Source organism: Macaca nemestrina, chromosome 13 (assembly GCF_043159975.1).
Source record: "Macaca nemestrina isolate mMacNem1 chromosome 13, mMacNem.hap1, whole genome shotgun sequence".
NCBI lineage: Eukaryota > Metazoa > Chordata > Mammalia > Primates > Cercopithecidae > Macaca > Macaca nemestrina.
In genome coordinates this window covers 54,132,358-54,155,179 of record NC_092137.1, presented here as the reverse complement: position 1 = coordinate 54,155,179, position 22,822 = coordinate 54,132,358, and the positions used below count along the sequence as shown (strand labels likewise).

The 22,822-nt window shown below is 42.4% G+C and overlaps 2 protein-coding genes and 1 non-coding gene across 4 annotated transcripts in view; 2 read left to right on the top strand and 1 right to left on the bottom strand.

The window, feature by feature from the left end:
• LOC105465032 (ankyrin repeat and SOCS box containing 3) overlaps nucleotides 1-22,822 on the top strand; it is a 194,334-nt gene that overhangs the window by 12,778 nt on the left and 158,734 nt on the right. The window lies entirely within an intron of this gene.
• Nucleotides 7,217-7,316, top strand: LOC112423749 (small nucleolar RNA U13). The gene has a single exon (XR_003014308.1). It is a non-coding gene; the product is annotated as a small nucleolar RNA U13 (small nucleolar RNA).
• LOC105465029 (endoplasmic reticulum lectin 1) overlaps nucleotides 21,920-22,822 on the bottom strand; it is a 32,869-nt gene continuing 31,966 nt past the window's right edge. For both annotated transcript variants that reach the window (XM_011713210.2, XM_011713211.2), the window contains one exon: nucleotides 21,920-22,813. In XM_011713210.2, the coding sequence (XP_011711512.1) occupies nucleotides 22,742-22,813 (72 nt within the window). In that variant the 3' untranslated portion in view covers nucleotides 21,920-22,741. The remainder of the gene's footprint in view (nucleotides 22,814-22,822) is intronic.

The following is a 22,822-nucleotide window of genomic DNA, read 5'->3' as shown; positions in this document are numbered from 1 at the left end:
TCAAAAATCTCTACGTGATGCTCTGTAACCTAAGGACTAAATTATAAAACTTACCACCAACAAAGAAATTTAATCATCAAGGGAAAACAGAGTACAAAGAAGAAATTGGTTGAAAAGGTTTCATAGACACACACACACACAGACACACACACACCCTAGGATAAAGAAGAAATGGGGATTAGTACAGACTTTGCTTGATTCCATTGGTCAGGAAGCTGTGATTGGTATTTTGTAATGTCTTCCACTTCCCATTTCCTATCCCTTTGCCATTAGCTAGCTTATCATATAGTCTGAGAAAGTAAGTTTTATCAAATAGCAGAGGGAATGAAATACTAAGAAAACAAAATTTATAAAACATAACATAGGATTACAGAAATAACTGGATAAATGGAAATGCTTAATATCATATATAAAAGACAAATCTTTGAATTAAAAAACAACATGAAGGCCGGGCGCGGTGGCTCTCGCCTGTAATCCCAGCGCTTTGGGAGGCCGAGGTGAGCAGATCACTTGAGGTCAGGAGTTCAAGACCAGTCTGACCAACATGGTGAAACCCCATCTCTACCACAAATACAAAAATTAGCCGGGCATGGTGGCAGGTGCATGTAATCCCAGCTACTCGGGAGTCTGAAGCAGAAGAATTGCTTGAACCTGGGAGGCGGAGGTTGCAGTGAGCCAAGATCACGCCACTGCTCTCCAGTCTGGGTGACAGAGCGAGACTGCGTCTCAAAAAAATAAGTAAATAAATAAAAACAACATGAAAATACATGCAACATTTGCTGCTTGGAATAGAGAAACACAAACTGGAGTAAAAATTAAGATATAGACAAAAGTAGACAAGCCTTCATGAACAAAAAATGATGGTGACAATATAAATATCAAAGAACTGAAAGCAAAACCACATTCTAGAAGATAACTAATACTGATTGATAAGAGGAACAACCAAAAAATAAAGCAATAAGTTTCATTCATTCAGCTGATATTTGTTGAATACTATGTACCAGCTTGAGATTATGGGTGAACACAACAATGAAGTTTCTACCCCCATAACACATTATACTGCAGATGAAAAATATGTAATTTTCAAGCACAGGATCCCACAGTAATGCATGGGGGATATGTCCCAAGACCCCCAGTGGATACCTGAAACCTGGGATAGTGCCAAACCTGAAATATTCCATACTTTTTCCTTTACACACATACCAGTGATAAAGCCTAATTTATAAGGCATGGCAAGAGATTAACAATAACGAATAATATTGTAATAAAAGTTATGTGAATGTGGTCTCTCTCGAAATATACCACAGGAAACTGAAACCAAGGATAAGGGGGGACTACGGTAGTGATACGTTGTATGAAAACGATAAAATAGTAAAAGCGGAGAAAGTATAGGGGGCGGTGGGGATGTGATTTTGACACAGGGAGACTAGAGATAGTCTTTCTTAGGAGATATTTGAGCAGCATCTTGAATGAAGTCTAAGGAATTGAGCCAGGAACATAGTTGGGACAAGAGCTTTCCAAGCTCCAGGAGTAGCCACTAAAGGCCCAAAACAGGCATATGTTTGGCATGTTTAAGAAAATCGGAGGTGGAGTGCGGTGGCTCATACCTGTAATCCCAGCACTTTGGGAGGCCAAGGTGGGCGATCACTTGAGGTCAGGAGTTTAAGACCAGCCTCACCAACGTGGCGAAACCCCGTCTCTACTGAAAATACACAAGTTAGCCAGGCGTCGTGGTGTATGCCTGTAGTCCCAGCTCCTTGGGAAGCCGAGGCAGGAGAGTCCCTTGAACCCGGGAGGAGAGGATGGCAGTGAGCCAAGATCACACCACTGCACTCCAGCCTGGGCGACAGAGTGAAACTCTGTCTCAAGAAAAAAAAAAAAAATTGGCAGAGAGAATGGCAGGAAATGAGGTAGCCAGGAACCAGATCATATAGGCTCTTTGCAGGACTTGACAAGTGTTTTAGATTTTTATTCCACATATGATGAAAAATCATTGCAAGGTTGAGAGCAGAGGCTTCATAAAACCAGATTTGTCAAAAACAACAAAGTGCACAAAGCAAAATCTGTTAGAACTACAAGAAGAAATGGGCAGAAACGTGAGCAAAGTAGGAGATTTTATTTTTTTTAATTTTTATTTATTTATTTTTTTTTTTTTGAGGCGGAGTCTCGCTCTGTCGCCCAGGCTGGAGTGCAGTGGCGCGATCTCGGCTCACTGCAAGCTCCGCCTCCCGGGTTCACGCCATTCTCCTGCCTCAGCCTCCCGAGTAGCTGGGACTACAGGCGCCGCCACCACGCCCGGCTAATTTTTTTTTGTATTTTTAGTGGAGACGGGGTTTCATTGTGTTAGCCAGGATGGTCTCGATCTCCTGACCTCGTGATCCGCCCGCCTCGGCCTCCCAAAGTGCTGGGATTACAGGCTTGAGCCACCGCGCCCGGCCCAAAGTAGGAGATTTTAATACCCCACTAAGTCTAGGATGGACCAAGAAGACAAGAATAATAAGAGCATAGAACAGTTTACAAATATATAATTAGAAAATAGAATTAATATTGAGGTGTATATACATAATTTTATATACCTCACAGCAAATAAGCTTTCTTTTACATGTTAGCAGAAATAAAGAAAACTGAGTAAATTAATAGACCAAAAGAAAACGCTCAATGAAATAGAAATGCTGAGTCCCAGTGTAATAAACTAACAATGTTATACACCATTTAAGCTCTATTTAGCTCCATTCAACTGTTGTTGTTTTTGCCATTTTTAATTCTCATCTGTTTTTATTTTGAACCTGACAAGATATTACAGTTATTGTGTGGTCAATATCTTTTTTTTTTTTTTGAGACAGAGTCTCACTCTGGAGTGCAGTGGCATCTCTGCTCACTGCAGCCTCCACCTCCACCTCCCCAAATTAAGCAATCCTCCCACCTCAGGCTCCTGAGTAGCTGGAACTACCCGCACAGGCCACCATGTCCAGCAAATTTTTGTTGTTTTTGTTGTTGTTTTTGTAGAGGCAGAGTTTCATCGTGTTGCCCAGGCTGGTCTCAAATTCCTGGGCTCAAGTGGTCCTCCCACCTCAGCCTCCCAAAGTGCTGGGATTACAGGTGTGAGCCGCCACACTTGGCCTATTCATTGATATTTACCCATATATTATCACATTTCTTAAAAATTTTATTTTTTTTTTGAGACAGGTCACTCTGTCACCCAGGTTGGAGTGCAGTGGCACAGTGATGGCTCACTGCAGCCTCATCCTTGTGGGCTGAAGCGATTTTCCTGTCTTAGCCTCCCAAGTAGCTGGGACTATAGGCACGCCCCACCGTGCCTGGGCTAATTTTTTTTTTTTTTTTTTTAAGTAGAGGTGGGGTCTCCCTATGTTGCCCAGGCTGGTCTCAAACTCCTGGGCTCAAGCAATCCCATTTTGGCCTCACAAAGTGCAGAGATTACAGCCATGAGTCATCATGCTCGGCCCTTAAAATTTTTAAATAAATTTTCAATTGTTTTGATTCAGCAGGTAAGTTATTACATACTCCTTAGTGGATTCTGACTTCTGACCTCCATGGCCCCCATCTAGCTTATTTTCCTCCCTCCCTCCCTCCCTTCCTTCCTCTCTCTCTCTCTTTCTCTCTTCTTTTCAAAGAGATAAGGTCTTGCTCTGTCACCAGACTGGGGTGCTGTGGTGCGATCTTGGCTCACTGCGGCCTCCACCTCCTGGGCTCAAGTGATCCTCCCACCTCAGTCTCCTGAGTAGCAGGGACTACAGGAGTATGCCACCAGGCCTGGCTAATTTTTCTGTAGAGACATAGTTTCTCTATGTTGCCCAGGCTGATCTTGAACTCCTGGGCTCAAGCAGTCCTCCCACCTCAAGCCTTCCAAAATGCTGGGATTATAGGCATTAACCAAAGTGCCTGGCTTATATTTCTTCCTTACTATTCTTTCTTGCATCTCAGACCTTTCATTTGGTTCCATTTCCTTCTGTCTTAATGTGTCGTTTAGAATTTCCTTTAATGTTTCTTTTCTGTTAGTGAATGATCTCTGTTTGTTTTCTGGTAACATTTTTATTTTGCCATCATTCTTTATTTTATTTTATTTTATTTTTTTTGAGACAGGGTCTCATTCTGGCACCCTGGAATGCAGTGGTGCAATCACAGCTTACTGCAGCCTCAACCTCCCATTGCCTTCATTCTTACAATAATTTTTTTCTGAGTAAAGACTTTGTGTTTTATCTTTTAGTGTAGTAGTGTATTCCCTACTTCTTGGTTAGTGCTTCGTTAAAAAAAAAAAAAGAAGGAAAGTATTATTCCATTGTCTTCTGACTTTCACTGTTGCTATTACAAACTCAACTGTTTGGCCAGGCGCAGTGGCTCATTCCTGTAATCCCAGCACTTTGGGAGGCCAAGGTGGGTGAATCACCTGAGGTCAGGTGTTCGAGACCAGCCTGGCCAACATGGTGAAACCCCGTCTCATCTAAAAATACAAAAATTAGCTGGGCGTGGTGATGGGTGCCTGTAATCTCAGTTACTTCGGAGGCTGAGGCAGGATAATCGTTTGATCTCAGGAGGTGGAGGTGGCAGTGAGCCGAGATCGTGCCACTGCACTCCAGCCTGGGTGAAAGAGTGAGACTCCATCTCAAAAAAAAAAAAAAAAAAAAAATAGCTGTTTGACTGCATGCTGCTTATTTGAATACATTCTCCCTACCCCATTCCATATCCCACCTTCTGGCTACTTTTATTATATTTTTGTCTTTGGTGTTCTACAGTTTTAATAGATGTGTATTTTTTAATTTATCTTGGGATTTGTTGGACTTCTCAAATTTATGGCTTGGTGTCTTTCATCAACTGTGGACAATTCTCCGCCATTAATCTCTTCAAATATTGCTTCTGTCCCATTCTCTCTACTCTCTCCTTAACCTGGCTTTCATTTTTTTCATCTCTTGCTTTCTTTGTTGTACTTTGAATAACTCCATCCACCCTATCTTCTAGTTCATCAATTCTCCCTTCTTCTGAATCTATTCTGTTAAAATTGATTATCAAATTATCAATTTTAATTATGATTACTATATTTTTCATTTTGAGAAATTTTCTCATGTTAAAAAAAAAACCTGTTGGCCAGGTGTGGTGGCTCACACTTGTAATCCCAGCACTTTGGGAAGCCAAGGCTGACTAACATGGTGAAACCCCATCTTTACTAAAAATGCAAAATTAGCCAGGCATGGTGGCATGCGCCTGTAATCCCAGCTACTTGGGAGGCTGAGGCAGGAGAATCACTTGATCTCAGGAGGCGGAGGTTGCAGTGAGCTGGGATTGCACCACTGCACTCCAGACTGGGCAACAGAGCAAGACTCTGTCTAAAAAAAACCCCAAAAAACAGAAAACAAAACAAAAAAAACACCTGTTAGGTTATATTTTTAGAGTTTCCAGTTTCTACATATAATTAAAAGTGTGGTGGCTCACACCTGTAATCCCAGCACTTTGGGAGGCTGAGGCCGGATGGGTGGGTCATCTGATGTCAGGAGTTTGAGACCAGCCTGACCAACATGGAGAGAAACCCCATCTCTCCTAAAAATACAAAATTAGCTGGGCGTGGTGCCGAATGCCTGTAATCCCAGCTACTTGGGAGGCTAAGGCAGGAGAGTCGCTTGAACCTGGGAGGCGGAGGTTGCGGTGAGCTGAGATCGCGCCATTGCACTCCAGCCAGGGCAACAAGAGCAAAGTTCCGTCTCAAAAAAAAAAAAAAGAAAGAAAGAAAGAAAAGAAAGTGCATCATTTATTTTTTATTTAGTGCAAGGATAGTTTTCTAAAATGACTAATAATCCTATTGTAATATTTGATTTTCATAAAATAGGACTTTTGTCAATTATTTTTGCTGGTAGTCCTTCATCGTGCCTTGTTTCCTTGATTCTGTGTTTACTTTTACTGTGAGTTGCTAATTTTCCTTAAAATTTTTTGGTGAAAATTTTCACCCCGGTTGATAGCACTGCCTTAAGTGAAGGTACATTCCTCCAGAAAGAACTTGCATTTGCCTCTTCTAGGTGCCTAAATGTATTACCAGTTCAGGACCACTTTAAACTGAGCTTAGAGTTCTTTTGAACTACTTAGGTGATGTGGGTATATAGGTTACTATCTACAAGGCACTAAGTTTGCGATTATAACCTCTAAGAGATAATTTTTTCCATTTCTCTGTTTATATCAAGGACAACTTTTCCTGATGTTCCCTGGACATGAGGTAGAGAGGAGTGGGATGGATTTATTTCTTCTTTACCATTACCTTGAGGATGTAGCACTTTGGAGTCTTAGTTTTAAGGAAAGTGGGTCTCCTTTTAAGAAGCTTCAGTCATCAAAACTGAAGCGCAATTTCTCTAACGTTGGCAAACACCTTCAGGGCAAAAGTGTCTACCATCCTTCACTTACCTCTTGGAGTCCTCTCCTTAGAGTCCTCTCCTCTCCCCTCTTCTCCCCTCCCCTCCCCTCCCCTCCTCTCCTCCCCTCCCTTCCCCTCCTTTCCCCTCCCCTCCCCTTTCCTTTCTCCTTTCTTCTCCTTTTCTTTCCTTTTTCCTTTCTTTTCCTTTCCTTTCTTCCCCTTTCTTTTCTTTTCCTTTCCTTTCTTCCTCCTCCCCTCCCCCCGCTCCCCTTCCCTTCCCTTTCTTTCCCTTCCCCTTTCCTTTTTGTTTGAGACAGATTCTCACTCTGTCACCCAGGCTGGAGTGCAGTGGTGTGATCCTGGCTCAAGTGAGCCTGCCACCTCAGCCTCTCAAGTAGTTGTTACCACATGTGTGCGCCACCATGGCCAGCTAATTTTTCATATGTTTTGTAGAGACTGGGTTTCACCATGTTGCCTAGGCTTATATTTTTGTCTTGTAATTTTTCACTCTTTTATCAGCTCTTTGAAGTTTTTAAGACGTTTTATGTATTAGAGCATATTGTGAAGTTGAAATATTTATTGTTAACGAAATCAGAGCGTTGTTATTATCATCAACCTCTTACCCAAACTGCTCAATTTAATAATAATAATATCATCTACATTGTGGACACTTCTTGGCTATCTTTCCAGACCTACTCTATGTATGTACCCATGTATATGTAGAGAAAACCGAGAAAATAATGCGAGGTATAAAGTAAATGCTACAGGGACGTATAGGCTGCTACTGGAGTGCAAAGTAGGGAACAGTTTATTCAGAGTGAGAAAAAGGGAAGGCTTGATTAAGAAGAGAAGGGAGATGGGGAGATCCTTTTGTAGTTCGTAAGTGTGATGATTGGGTTTTCACACGCATGTTTGAGATGTGCCTCCTTCAAACCTATATTAGTCTGTTTTCACACAGCTGTAAAGAACTACCTGGGACTGGATAATTTATGAAGACGAGAGGTTTAATTGACTCAGGGTTCTGCAGGCTTAACAGGAGCATGACTGGGAGGCCTCAGGAAACTTACCATCATGGCAGAAGGGGAAGGGGAGGAAGCACCTTCTCCACATGGTGGCAGGAGAGAGAGAGAGAGGAAGCGAGGAGGGAAGTGCCACACACTTTTAAACTATCAGATCTCATGAGAACTCACTCATTATCACGAGAACGGAATGAGGAAATCGCCCCCATAATCCAATCACCTCTACCGGGTCACTTCCCCAACACTAGGAATTATGATTCAACATGAGATTTTGATGGGGACACACAGCCAAACCACATCAAATCTTGTTACAACGTGGGCACATTACCCATCTGACATGAATAAGTAAATAATAAAAATTAAAAGAGGGGGGAAAAGGAAATTGATGTATGGAACATGCACAAAATGCCTGTACAGCATTGAGGTTAAGAATGACAGCCCACATACTGCATTTCCGGGGTTTGAATGCTGGCTTGGGTGACTCTGGACAAATTTAATTACTCTAAGTTTCAGATTCTTATACATAAAGTTGAAATAATAATTGTATCTTATATGATCTCTTTGCAACTTACTGAAGAAATACTTCTCACCGTAAAATATAAGTAAGTGAACTGATGGATATATTCATTAGTGTGATTAATCATTCCATATTTTGTATGTGTATCAAAACATCCCATTGTACCCAATAAATTTATACAATTATGATTTGTCATCAAAAATAATTTAAAAAGAAATGCTTCTTTCTAGAGGTCATTCAAATATCCTATATTTTCTTTTTCTTTTTTTTTTTGAGATGGAGTTTTGCTTTGTCACCCAGGCTGGAGTCCAGTGGCACCATCTCTGCTCACTGCAACTTCTGCCTCCCAGATTCAACCAATTCTCCTGCCTCAGCCTCCCAAGTAGCTAGGATTACAGGTGTGCACCACCACACTGGGTTAATTTTGTATTTTTAGTAGGGACAGGGTTTCGCCATGTTGGCCAGGCTGGTCTCAAACTCCTGACTGCAAGTGATCCACCCACCTCAGCTTTCCAAAGTGCTGGGATTACAGGTGTGAGCCACTGCGCAAGGGCAGATTATTTCTTTTCTTAAATTAATGTTTGTTTTTTGCTGAGGCATAGAAGTGCAATATTTTATGTAAATCAATTTTATATCTAGCCACTTGACTAAACTCTCTTATTTTTAATAATTTATCTAACACATGTTTTGGGGTTATTATGTAGAAAAAAAATGTTATCTACTTGACAGAGGAAACTGTTTTGTAATATTTTCTAAAAATGTCATCTACAAATAATAATGTTTTGGTTTTTGGTTGTTTTGGATTTTTTGTTTGTCTGTTTGAGACAGAGTCTTGCTCAGTTGCCCAGGCTGGAGTGCAGTGATGCAATCTCAGCTCCCTACAACCTAAGCCTCAAGTGATCCTTCCATCTCAGCTTCCCGAGTAGCTGGGACTATAGGTGGGCACCTCCACACCCTCCTAATTTTTGTATTTTTTGTAGATGGGGTTTCACCATGTTGCCCAGGCTGGTCTTGAATTCCTGGACTCAAGTGATCCTCCTGCCTCGGCCTCCCAAAGTGCTGGGATGACAGGTGTGGGCCACAGCACTCAGCCAAATGTGGTGTTCTTGATACTGCGCACGTGCAGGTAATAGCAATAGCTATTGAGCTCACATGGTGGGAAGATATATCAATTTCAGAGAATTTTTTACAATGTGAAAAAAATGCACATTTCAGACGTGGTGATATGTTGTGTGTGTACGCTGGGGAAGACACAAAATCATGGTTCATTCATAAATAATTTAGAGATGACCCTTTGAAACTAATATTTTTCATAGTTCCTTAGTTAGTAGCTTTTTATATCCAGGAGCAATGCACCCTAGTAAGATTCAAGGTGGGAATTCTTTTCTGATGTAGGAAGAGGTATATTTCTCAGACAGGTCAGTTTTAGGAGCATGAAAAGTGAGCAACTATAAACCACTCTCTTATTTGTATCCATGGTACTCACCGTTCAGTTGGAAGACCTCTAGTCTAGCCCACCAGTAGCTCCTCTTGGGTGTTGCAGTCTCAGGGTCCCCTCCATATCTGACTTGTGATAACAGCTCTTACTTAAATGACACTCCATAATCCAGCCAGGTCAGTTTACAGAGCCCCCGCTTTCGAGGCCACTCTTGTCATTCACAGATCAGTGGCAACATATAAAGTAATGAGGATGAAGGCTGTAATGGGATCTTTCAATCTCTCAGACAGACACACAGTTTTTCTCCTATATTCACTAAAAGCAGGTTTTTTGTTTTGTTTTGTTTTGTTTTTTTCATTAATGCAAGATGACCATGGTTATCTTAAAAGAGACTTGCCTCACTGTTCTCCTACCGCAGTTGAGGAAAAATCCAAGTCAGTGAAAACTTTAAGGCCTTGGCCAGGCGTGGTGGCTCAGGCCTGTAATCCCAGCACTTTGGGAGGCCCAGGCAGGTGGATCACCTGAGGTCAGGAGTTAGAGACCAGCCTGGCCAACATGGTGAAAACCCGTCTCTACTAAAAATACCAAAATCAGCCAGTGTGGTGGTGTGCCTGTAATCCCAGCTACTTGGGAGGCTGAGGCAGGAGAATCACTTGAAGAGGGGAGGCAGAGGTTGCGGTGAGCCGAGATCACACCACTGCACTCCAGCCTGGGCAATAGGGCGAGACTCTGTCTCAAAAACAACAAAAAACAACAAAAAAGACATTAAGGCCTTGTGGAATGGTGAGAGGAGTGGCAGGCAAGCTGCTGGGAAAAGACTTGCCTTTGTCAGGGGTCCAGGCTTTAGAGAGGTCAGGCCTAGATTTAGTTTGGAACCACGGGCAGAGCAGCCAAGCTCCAGCACTGGGAAGACTCTGCCTTAGCAGATGCCCAGAGCATGTGCTCCCATGTGCCCCAGTCCGGCTGCACTGGCCCAAATGCGGTGAAGGGCGGGACAGGTAAAGTCACTTCCAGGAATAGCAGACAGTGGCCGCTTGAAGCTGGATGGGGTAATCTTGAGGGGTTAGAGAAGGAAAAGGTGGAACAGGAAGATTGGAAAATAGCTTTTCATCCCCTCCTGCATCCCTAAAGAAGGATCTGTAAATTGAGAAGCAGGTGCTGGTAGTAATTACGATAATACTCAGCCTTCTGCTTTCAACTTTGTTTAAATGCTAATGACACTCACTTTTCTATTTCCAGTCCTGATCTTTCCCTTCACTCCATGCTGCTCTATCAAGTTGCCTATTTAACATTTCCACTTGTGTGTCTAACAGGCATCCCAAAATGTAACATGTGCAAAACAACCCTTGACTCAACTCTGTTCTCTACCACACGAACTCCTCCTACCGTTTTATCATCTCTGTAAAAAGCACTGCAGTAACCCAGCTGCACAGCTCAATTTGGCGTCCTTGACTCTTTTCTTTCTCTTGCACACCATGTCCAACCTATTGACAGATCCTGAATTATTTTAAAAATAGACTCTTAAATCCAACAATTTCTCACCTCTTCCATCCCCACCCCACTAGCCCATGTCCCCATCATCTTTTACCTGGAAAATTAAACCAACCTCATCATTGTTTTCCAGCTTCCAGTCCTTCTCTCCTACAGTCTCTTTCCTATGTAATAGTGATCCTTTTAAGGTAAATCATATATGTCACTGTCCTGCTTACAGACTTCCAGTAGCTTTCTATCCCACTTAGAACAAAATCTGAAGTCTTTGCCATGGCCTGTGTAGCCAGAATGAACTGGTCCCTGGTTTCCTCTGTCTCTGTTTACTTTCATTCATACCCTGCCCAATGTGCTCAGGCTGCAGAGACTTTCTGGCTGTTTTTCACATGCCGCATTTTTGTCCCCATGTCAGCGAATTGCCCCTGAAATATTTCCATCTCGAATGGTCTTCCCCAGTGGCCTTTTCTGGTCCCCATACTCAGTGCCACTTTCCATTCTGCCACTGCCTATCTATCTGTCCCTCTACCTTACATGATTTCCTTCATAGTTCTGATCATTTCCTAATATTATGTTATTGTATTAGTCTGCTCAGGTGGGCATAACACAGTAATACCACACACTGCGTTGCTTAAACAATGGAAATCGATTTTCTCATGGTTCTGGAGGCTGGAAGTCCAAGGTGCTGTCAGGTTTGGTTTCTGGTGAGGGACTCTCTGGCTTTTAGAAGGCCACCTTCTTTCCGTGTCCTTACATGGTACAGAGGAAGAGAGGAAGCCAGCTCTTTGGTGTCTTTTCTTGTAAAGAGCACAAATCCCATCATAAGGGCCTCACTCTTATGACCTCACTTAACCTTGATTACTTCCTGGAAAGACTCTGTCTTCAAACATAGTCACGGTTGCATTTAGAGCTTCGCCGTATGAATTTGGAGGGGGACACACTTCAGTCTACAAGTTACACTTCACTGTTTACTAGCTGTCTCCCCACTAGAATACAGCTCGAAGGGAGCCAAGACTGTCTGTTTTGTTTAGCACCCTACCCCTAGTACCTATCAGTCCTTGTCCCTTGTGGGCTTTCAGTGAATAATTGTTGAATAAATGGATCAATAAATAAATGGATGGATGAAGTGATCCATGGAAGTGATGTCAACCCAAATCAATATCTGGCTGGCTTATAATTTCCTCATGTTTATTTTTTGTATGACTGTCTATTTTCCCAGGATGATTTTCCGCAGGACTTTAGTGAAAGGGGACCTGGGTTCTGACTTAGGACTGCAAGGCCCTCTTCCTGACTGTTTACTCAGTTAAGGGAACTGTCAGCCAGCTCAGAGGGCATCTTTTCCCAGGGACAGCCCTGGCTGCCCAGCAGCTGCCAGACAACCTGCATTCATTCTCATTGGAATTCCTTGGCTCATTATACTGCCTGAAGACGAAATAAAACTCTTCAGCAACCACAAAAGAATTAAAGGAAAAAAGGGACAACTGGTTCTTGCAAAGAGAGGAGAGGGGGTACCAATTATTTTAAAGCATAGGACAATTTGAATAAAGGATATTGAGGGAAATGTTACTTTCTCCAAGAGATAGTTTGACAGACAATCACTTTAGGTCTAATGCCTTGGAGATTATTTTTATTTGTATGTTTTGAGACAGAATCTCACTCTGTTGCCTAGGCTGGAGTGCAGTGGCATGATTACAGTTCACTGCAGCCTTGACCTCTGCAGCTCAAGCAAACCTTCTGACTCAGCCTCCCAAGTAGCTGGGACCACAGATGTGTGCCACCACCTCTGGCTAATTTTTGTATTTTTTTGTAGAGATGGAGTTTTGCCATGTTGCTCAGACTGGTCTCGAACTGCTGAGCTCAAGCCATCTGTCCACCTTGGCCTCCCAAAGTGCTGGGATTACAGGCAGGAGCCACTGCATCTGGCTGCCTTTGCAATTAATTTTACCAAACGAAAAATAACACTTAGTTGCATATGGACAAATTAGTGAATTTCCTTCTTCTCATCCCAATAAACACATTTTGTTTTTTTGTGTGTGTACACTTGGCTGATGCTAAGTTCAGTTCAGTTTGTTTCTCTGAGTTCCATTTCTGTGAAGGTTTGCCCTTTTGACATCTTCCTGATCCTTCAGCGGCCTTGTAGCATGCTAATGAGTGGGAGATCTCTCAATGGACTCTCAGTGTGGGAATCCGAATTTTCATGCATAGCCTGATGTTTTGCAAAATGTCGCTTGTTCAGGTGCCAGATAGACCTTACAAAGCTAAGCAGTTCACAAAGAGTGCTTTATGCCTGTCTTCTGAGGCCAATGTACTAGGACAAGTTTCATAACCTGTGTAAATGCCTCAGAGTTATGTCACATTAGGGCTTATGAAAGCTTGTGGATCATTTGTTTGGCTTTAGCAACAATGTTTGTCAAAGAAATTTTAAAAACTAGTTTTATTAAGATTACTTGAGGAAAGAGAAGACAGAATTACATTTCGCGAAGAGGCCATGAAAATAGCCACTTTTTTTTGTTTGTTTTTTTTTTTTGTTTTGTTTTGTTTTTTGAGACAGAGTCTCGCTCTGTCGCCCAGGCTGGAGTGCAGTGGCGCTATCTCGGCTCACTGCAAGCTCCGCCTCCCGGGTTTACGCCATTCTCCTGCCTCAGCCTCCCGAGTAGCTGGGACTACAGGCGCCCGCCACCTCGCCCGGCTAATTTTTTTTTGTATTTTTAGTAGAGACGGGGTTTCATTGTGTTAGCCAGGATGGTCTCGATCTCCTGACCTCGTGATCCGCCCGTCTCGGCCTCCCAAAGTGCTGGGATTACAGGCTTGAGCCACCGCGCCCGGCCGAAAATAGCCACTTTTTATGGAAGAGTTCAGAGTGCCTCAGAATTGGAATGCTTTCAGTTCATGGAGCAGGGTGGATATGCCACAGAGGAGGGAGACACAGACGCTGTTTTCTCGTTAGTTTGGAGAAGCAACATATGAGACTGTGAGAAATCAGTGCAAGGCAGCAAAAATTTGATTACATGATGCTGTATGGAATCCAAGAGAAAAGGAACACGGATGAAACAAAACAATAAAAATGGTTCCTTTTTCTTTCCTGACCATTGAAAACTGAAGAACATATTTTTTTTCCCCCTCAAAGCACAAAACACTGAAAAATAAGGAGTGTTGAGAGTGAACAGAGGGATTAGTTTTGTTTTTTTTTTAAAAAGTACTAGGGAAAATTGGAGTGGTTGAGGAAGATTTGATAAGGTGTGGGTTAAGAGAAGATCAGGGTTCACTCATTTATTCAGCAAGTGTTTGTTGAGGGTCACTTTTATTCACAGTCTGAGGAGAAACAAAAATAAAATGCGTTCTTCACTCCAAAACAGAAAGCCATACATAAAAGATGAAGGAATTATCATTCTGTTATTTAAATCATAAGCATGATCTGGATCTAGATAATTGGCATTGTGCTTGCATTGTTTACCGTCACCAAAAGATGATCAAAGAAGAGAGGGTTTGGCATGTAACCTAGCCAGAATTCCCAAGGTGACATTTTAATCTTACTAATGAATTATTTGCCAGATTTTTGAATTGCATTAGCATAATAAAAATAACATATGGGAAAAAATGAGTGTCATATGTTGCCAGGACAAAATTAATCACTGTACTCATTTTACAGAGAATTTTGCCGAGCCCGTCTATGTGTTCTCTCAGGTGGCAGATGACAGTAGAGAATGGTCTTCTGCATGAGGCAGAAGACGTTTCTGTGAAGCAAAGGCAGTGTGGCGCTCATTTATACTTGATCTAGCTGAAAGGCCGAGAAGCGGTATGGCATACATTTATAAACATAGACTCTGAGTTGGTTCAAATGCTGACTCAGCCACATGGAGTAGTTAGTTCAGTGTTTGTTTTGTTTTTTTGAGACAGTCTTGCTCTGTCACCCAGGCTAGAGTGCAGTTGGCACGATCTCAGCTCACTGCTATCTCCGCCTTCCGGGTTCAAGGGATTCTCCTGCCTCAGCCTCCCGAACAGCTGGGACTATAGGTACCCGCCACCATGCCTGGCTAATTTTTGTATTTTTAGTAGAGATGGGATTTCACCATGTTGGCCAGTATGGTCTGGATCTCTTGACCTCCTGATCTGCCCCCCTCTGCCTCCCAGAGTGCTGGGATAACAGGCGTGAGCCAACGCGCTTGGCCTCAACTTTTTTTTTTTTTTTTTTGAGACGGAGTCTTCCTCTGTCCCCCAGGCTGGAGTGCAGTGGCTCGATCTCGGCTCACTGCAAGCTCCACCCCCTGGGTTCACGCCATTCTCCTGCCTCAGCCTCCGGAGTAGCTGGGACTACAGGCGCCCGTCACTACGCCCAGCTAATCTTTTTGTATTTTTAGTAGAGACGGGGTTTCACCGTGTTAGCCAGGATGGTCTCGATCTCCTGACCTCGTGATCCGCCTGCCTCGGCCTCCCAAAGTGCTGGGATTACAGGCTTGAGCCACCGCACCCGGCTTTTTTCTTTTTTTTTTTAGAGACAGGGTCTTACTCTGTCACGCGGGCTGGACTGCAGTGGCATAATACTGGCTCACTGCAGCCTCTAACTCCTGGGTTTAAGCAATCCTGTTGCCTCAGGCTCCAGAGGAACTGCCACCACAGGTGTGCACCACCGCACCCAGCTAATTTTTTAATCTTTGTAGAGATGGGGTCTTGCTATGTTGGCCAGGCTGGTTTTGAACTCCTGGGTTCAAGTGATCCTCCTGCCTGGGCCTCCTAAAATGCTAGGATTACAGGTGTGAGCCACCACAGCTGGCCACACTGCTGGACTTTTAAGGAAGTTTATTTTTTAATATGTGTTTATAAAATAAAACTTATGTTTGACCTTGAGGAAAATATACAGGAAGTTATGTTGTATTTTTTCTTAAATTCAAGGCAAAGCACAATTCTTTCTATCAAAAGGTCCTAGAAGGCTGGGCACCTATAATCCTAGCACTTTGGGAGGCTGAGGCAGGAGGATTGCTTGAGGTCAGGAGTTCAGAACCAACCTGACCAACATAGCAAGATCCCATCTCTATAAAAAACATTTAAAAAGTATCTATTTCAAGGATACTAGCAAAAAGGTGAAATGACATGCAAATATTATTATTTTGTAGTGGCAAAGGATGAAAAAAAATAGATTTGAAACACATAATGTAGTATGTGATTAGATGTGAGATCTTTAGCACTATTTTAGTTTCACAGACATCTTTGGAAATGAGCTGGTTACTATTTCCAAAAGTCCTGCCTGATTTACTTGCTTTTGTTGAACTTTTTTTGTTTCAAAGGTAAAAAATACTAAAATGTTTAAAAATTTACAAATAGCAGCCAGACGCAGTGGCTCATGCCTGTAATCCTAGCACTTTGAGAGGCCAGGGTGGGTGGATCACCTGAGGTTGGGAGTTTGAGACCAGCCTGACCAACATGACTAAACCCCGTCTCTACTAAAAATACAAAATTAGCCTGGCGTGGTGGCACATGCCTATAATCCCAGCTACTCCAGAGGCTGAGACAGGAGAATCACTTGAACCTGGGAGGCGGAGGTTGCAGCAAGCTGAGATTGGGCCATTGCACTCCAGCCTGGGCGACAAGAGCAAAACTCCATCTCAAAAAAGAAAAAAAATTACAAATAGCCATGGATGCAAGATACTTCAAGCTCTGTGTTTTATTTGTTAATTATTTTGCTCTTCTTTCTACTTTAATTTGAGACTGTCAGGCTTGCCTTTATTTTCTCCATGTATTAAAAAGTGGAATTCTAGTAGTCTTCAAACTGTAGGCTCTTCTGGCTGTTAACCAGGAAAACATGCTCATTCTTCCCCATAACTGTAAAAAAGACATTACTGTATTCTTTCTTTTTTTTTTTTTTTTTGAGATGGAATTTCGCTGCTCTTGTCACCCAGGCTGGAGTGCAATGGCGCGATCTCAGCTCACCGCAACCTCTGCCTCCCAGGTTCAAGCGATTCTCCTACCTCAGCCTCCCGAGTAGCTGGGATTACAGGCATGCCCCATAAGAGTTTCACCATATTGGTCAGGCTGGTCTCGAACTCCTGACCTCAGGTGATCAGCCCACCTGGGCCTCCCAAAGTGCTGGGATTACAGGCGTGAGCCACTGTCTCCTGCAGAAGGCATTCCTCTATTATTTCTAAAAGAGAAGTCTTGCAAGATCCGAGAACCTCAGTGATTATAACCATGGCTGGTGAAAGTCACCTTTTAACCTCCACATCATAATTCTGATTGGTTATCTACCTGATAAGGTAAAATCTTTTTGTTTTTTTTTGGAGATGGAGTCTCACTCACTCTGTTGCCTAGGCTGGAGTGCAGTGGTGCGATATCGGCTCACTGCAACCTCTGCCTCTGAGGTTCAAGTGATTCTCCTGCCTCAGCCCCGAGTAGCTGGGACTAACAGGCATGCGCCACCATTCCTGGCTAATTTTTGTATTAGCAGAGACGGTGTTTCACTATGTTGGCCAGGCTGATCTCGAACTCCTGACCTCAAGTAATTGGCCTGCTTTGGGTTCCCAAAGTGCTGGGATTACAGGCGTGAGCCATCACGCCCGGACATGGTATGATCTTAATGCTTACATTTAGAGTAACAATTCCATTTTCTGAAAGGTAATTACTTTAGTCTATGATCCTGTAACAGGATGAAAGTGAAAAATAAAGAAGGGTATCCCATCAATTCCTCCAAACGTGTAACACCAACTCTTAGGATGTTTTGTTTATGACATAAGACTTTCTGATTTATGAATTACTGTGTGTACCACATATTATATATTAGTGAGGCTTAACATCTTTCACAGATTAAAAACTAATAGAATTTCGAATATGTTCTTCCTACAACCCACTGCATCATCTTGCCTGCTTGCTGAAACCACTTTTGAGACTATCAGCATAGGAGGTAAAACATGCTCTTGAGTGTGCAATGGGTTCCTTACCTCCCCTGCTAAACAAGTGAGAAAAAGAGAGCCAGCATGGTGACGCCCATCTTGAGTTCCCAAGAGGCTGCAGCTGGAGGGTGGCTTGAGCCCATGAGTTCTGGGCCTTAGAGTGCTATGGCAATGGGGTGGTCTGCATGAAGGCTGGCTTCAATATGGTGACCTCCTGGGAGCCGGGGACCACCAGATTGCTCAAGAAGGGTGAATCAGCCCAGGTCAGAAATGAAGTAGGTCAACAACAACGACAAAAAAAAAAAAAAGAGATGGATTGTCTTCTAAGCCGTGCTATCATGGCAGGCACTGGTAATAAAATCGCCCAACACTAGGAAGAGTTTGAAATCATTCTAGGAGTCCAGCGTGGTGGTGCACACCTGTAGTCCCAACTACTTGGGAAGGTGAGGCTGGAAGATTGCTTGAGCACAGGAGTTTGAAGCCGTAGTCAGCTGGGATTGCACCACTGCACTCCAGCCTGTGCAAAAGAGTAAGACACCGCTTCTAAAAATAGCATCAAATAAAAAATAAAATCATTCTAGGGAAGCTGATATGTATTTTCATTTGAAGCTCTGATTGCAAAACATAATTATTCAAAATTTAGTCTTAGCTTTATTTTCTTGTTTAGCTTAAGTCCTTTCATGCTAGCTCTTTGGTGCTGCTGGGTCAATAATTTGGCCTGATTATGTGCTAAGTTTAACTACATAAAGTTTATGTACTTAAGTATTGTCAGAAACCAGGTTAGGTCTTTGGGTAGCAGACTGATTGAAAGGGATAGCTCACGGGGGACAGTACACAAAGCATAACTATTCAATTTTGAGACAGTTTGTTGCCAATGTCCCTTTAATCAAGGATTATAAACTAGGGGCCAGTGCAGAGGCTCACCCCTATAATCCCAGCAGTTTGGGAGGCCAAGGCGGTAGGATCGCTTGAGCTCAAAAGTTCGAGACCAGCCTGGGCAACATAGGGAGATCTTGTCTCTACAAAAGTTTAAAAATGAGCCAAGTGTGTTGGTGCATGCCTGTAGTCCCACTACTCAGGAGCAGAGGCAGGAGGATCCCTTGAGCCCAAGAGGTCAAGGCTGCAGTGAGCCATAACCATGCCACTGCATTCCAGCCTGGGCAACAGAGTGAGACCATCTCTCAAATAAGTAAACAAACAAACAAACAAACAAATAAACAAACTAGGGCTGGGCTATAAGCCTCACCTAGTAGCCTCTCAAAGAAAAGAGGCAAAATTTTAAAAAGCAGGAAAAAAAAATACCCAAAACAAAACCCCGACAACAGTTTCCATGTCACATCCTTCTTGTAAAGATGAACTACTAATTATTTCCCTGAAACCCTCACCTGGAGACAGGAGGGCTAGTAATTAGTGAAGTCCCCATCAACAATTCTCAATCACTGGAGAATTTATTTAACCAAGAGAATCACTTGCTATGTTTATTTAAAATACAGATTCTTAGGCCCTGTCTTGAGTATCTGGTTGGCTGGGAGCAGTGGCTCACGCCTGTAATCCCAGCGCTTTGGGAGGCTGAGGTGGGCGGATCATGAGGTCAGGAGTTCGAGACCAGCCCAACCGACATGGTTAAACCCTGTCTCTACTAAAAATACAAAAATTAGCTGGGTGTGGTGGCTCTGTACTCCAGCCTGGGTGACAGAGCGAGACTCCGTCTCAAAAAAAAAAAAAAAAAAAAAAAAAAATCTGATTTAGGTGTGGGATAGCACCGGCTTTAATAGAGATAAGATAGACTTCTCAAAATGCATTAGACACATTATAGCTGAGCCATTTCCCTTCCCTATTAGCAATTCAGCCTGCTTATACAGAATGATTGTATCACAGAGTTAGTAGCAAGTAAGCTGGAGAGCAAATGAGATTTCAAATACTACTGATATACTGATAGGGGACTCAAGATTTAAAACAGATATGGAGATACCTGGACTAGCACCTACCCTCAAAGAAGTTTGAGCTGTGTTAGTTAAGACAGAGAACTATTTTTTTGTTGAGACTGGGTCTTGCCATGTCACCCAGTCTGGAGTGCAGTGGCTATTCACAGGTGCCATCGTGCAATACAGCCTTTAACTCCTGGGCTCAAGCCATCCTCCAGCGTCAGCCTACTGAGTAGCTAGGCATGTACTCAACTAGAAGCCTGACTCATTCATATAAAATCTTTTTCATTTTAAAATAATGAATTCTGTTTTTGAGACTCTTCCCTAGTAAACTATTCCAGTACAGTTTTTAAAAGATGATTTTTTCCCCTCTTCTAAGACAGAATTTGTTCTATATATTCTAAACGTATCTTCTGGCACTGAACTAATTAACTCCCTCCCCTATCACCTATACTAAATATGAGGGTAGTTATGTTATTTTAACCAATTGATATAATGATTCCGTAATTCATTAAAGAAATGAATTTTGGCCTGGTGTGATGGCTCACGCCTGTAATCCCAGCACTTATGGGAGGCCAAGGAGGGCAGATTACTTGAGGTCAGGGGTTTGAGACCAGTCTGGCCAACATGGCAAAACCCCATCTATACAAAAATACAAAAACTAGCCGGGCATGGTGGCATACGCCTGTAATCCCAGCTACGCAGCGGGCCGAGACAAAGGAATCGCTTGAACCCAGGAGGCAGAGGTTGTGGTGAGCTGAGATTGTGCCCCTACACTCCAGCCTGGTCGTCAGAGTGAGACTCCATCTCAAAAAAAAGTATTTTAATGGCTTTGATCTTCTTAACAGGAGACAAACGCCAATAAAAGGAAGTTAACACATACTGGTATCAAGTACTGGACAAGACTTTTTACACACAGTAAAATTCATGCACTGATATAACCACTTTATGAAGTAAGTATTCTCTTCACAAAAGAGGGAGAGAGACTAAAAGACATTCACTGACATGTCTAGGATCACATAGCTAGTATGTGTTTTAAGAAGAAATTTGGTGTTTGTCTCAGGTTCTTAACACAGAGCTCCTAAAACCCTAGGAACTTCCCAAGTGATGGGACTGTCTTACCTGTAAAGAGCCCTTTTTGATCATCCTATTGCTATCTGGATAGAATTTATGCTGGATAGTTTATGTTAATGAGGTTACTTAGGCGGAGCCCCTAGATAGCCTCAGGATGTGGCTTACTACATCCCGATTATCATGGCTTACTACAAAGACCAAGTGACTGATTAGCCGTTGGAACTTTCAGACCCACCTATTGACCTCGGGGAAGGAAAGAGGGAGGGGGGTCTGAAAATCAAACTCTGTAACTCTTGGGATCTGATGAGCTTCCACGTTCCCGAATCTAGTGTTGGGGGAGTGGCATGCCCAGAGGAAGCCTAGAAGGTCTGCAGGCACCCCCTTGCCTCCCACCCTGCCATACCTTGCCTTATGCAGCTCTTCCATCTGGCCGTCCCTGAATTGTATCCTTTATGATAAACCGGTAAACATAAGTGAAGTGTTTCCTTTAATTCTGTGAGGCATTCTAGCAAATTATTAAACCCAAAAAGGGAGTCATGGAACCCCTGATTTATAGCTGGTTGGTCAAAAGTACTAGATGCCCAGACTTGCAATTGGCATCTGAAGTAAGCAGAAGCAGTGTTGTGCAACTGAGTCCTTTACTTGTGGGTCTGATGTCAACTCCAAGTAGACGAGTGTCAGAACTGAACTGAACTGTAGGACACCCAACTGGTGTCAGAAAATTGGTTGGCGTGAAGAAGTAAAACCACACATTTTCGTGACCTAGTGTTCTGTGCTGTATTGGGTGTGTTTGGTTTTCCTCTCTTGTACACAGTAAGTTAAAGAGAGGATTTTGCACTGGTCTTGTTGGCGTGTGCCTGGTAGTCCCAGCTATCCGGGAGGCTGAGGTGGGAAAACTGCTTGAGCCCAGGGGTTCAGAGCAGCCTGAGCAGCCCCATCTCTGGATAGAGAGAGAGAAGAAAAAAAGGATTTTGACCTAGGTCTGAATTCAAAGTTCATGCTCTTTCTCTATGTGCTGCTTCCTACTAAAATCTATAAATAACCCTAAAATAGTCAATTATATTAGCCTTTTCTTAAACTATCTTTGGCCAGAACTACTGAAAAGGAGGAAAAGACTCTTATGACCCTTTTCTGTTCTTGTTCAGATATGTATGTTTAAAATGTGTACAACAGGATAATGGAAAAAATAAAGGAATTTCATAATCTGCCATTGACTACATGACAACACTGCTTGTGGACATTTTATTCACTTTAAAATAAATATTGTGCTGTAAACTGTTCAGAAGTGAAATCTATATTACAGTAGGCAAGTACAAGGGATAGACAGCACAGTGTTTTGTTAGAGCAAACCATTCTGAGTCTCAGAGAAGCATCACCAACTGTCTACATCAGATAGATACTCTGAGAGTAAACATAAGAAGAAAAAAGAAATAGATAGAAGTTCTGAGAGAGAAGCAACCTATTATAAATAAGAGTTTCTTAAGATTAACAAGGGTGAGGACAACTCCCATGTGAGCCTCTACCATGTGCCCAGTTTCTACTTTAACACCTTGCAGAGAGCAGTTGCTATATAAAAATCTGTTGAAAGGATTTCAGGCACTAGAATTTACATATTTTACATGGTCTCTCATTTAAACCTATCAATTTCTTTCTTCATGAATTTTACTTCATTAGCTAGTTATATACATTATAATTTACATAATAAATCTATTATTTAAAAACTTTCAATAGGTACAACAATTATGACATTTGATTAGGCTGGACTCTAACTTGCTTGGATGAGATTTATTTTGGAATCACAGTATCCAAGCAAGAAAAACAATCAGTTTATAAGACACAATAAAAATGAAAAAGAGCGAGACAAATGTCTGCCTTAGAAGTTTATCAATAACCTCTTATATACACATATATATTCACAAAGTGTTTGAGAGTCATTTTATACGATCTTTTAGAAGAGGTCCAATGGCTGAGAACTCTATAATGAGACACGGTCGGACAGAAATTATCATGGCTTTCAATGATCTTTTCTTTCCCCTAACTTGAATATCCTTTAGTTGGGGAGAGAAAGAAGTCCATTTTCATCTGCTGTATCTAAGATTTTACAGATCACTGGAGATTCAACCTAAAGAAG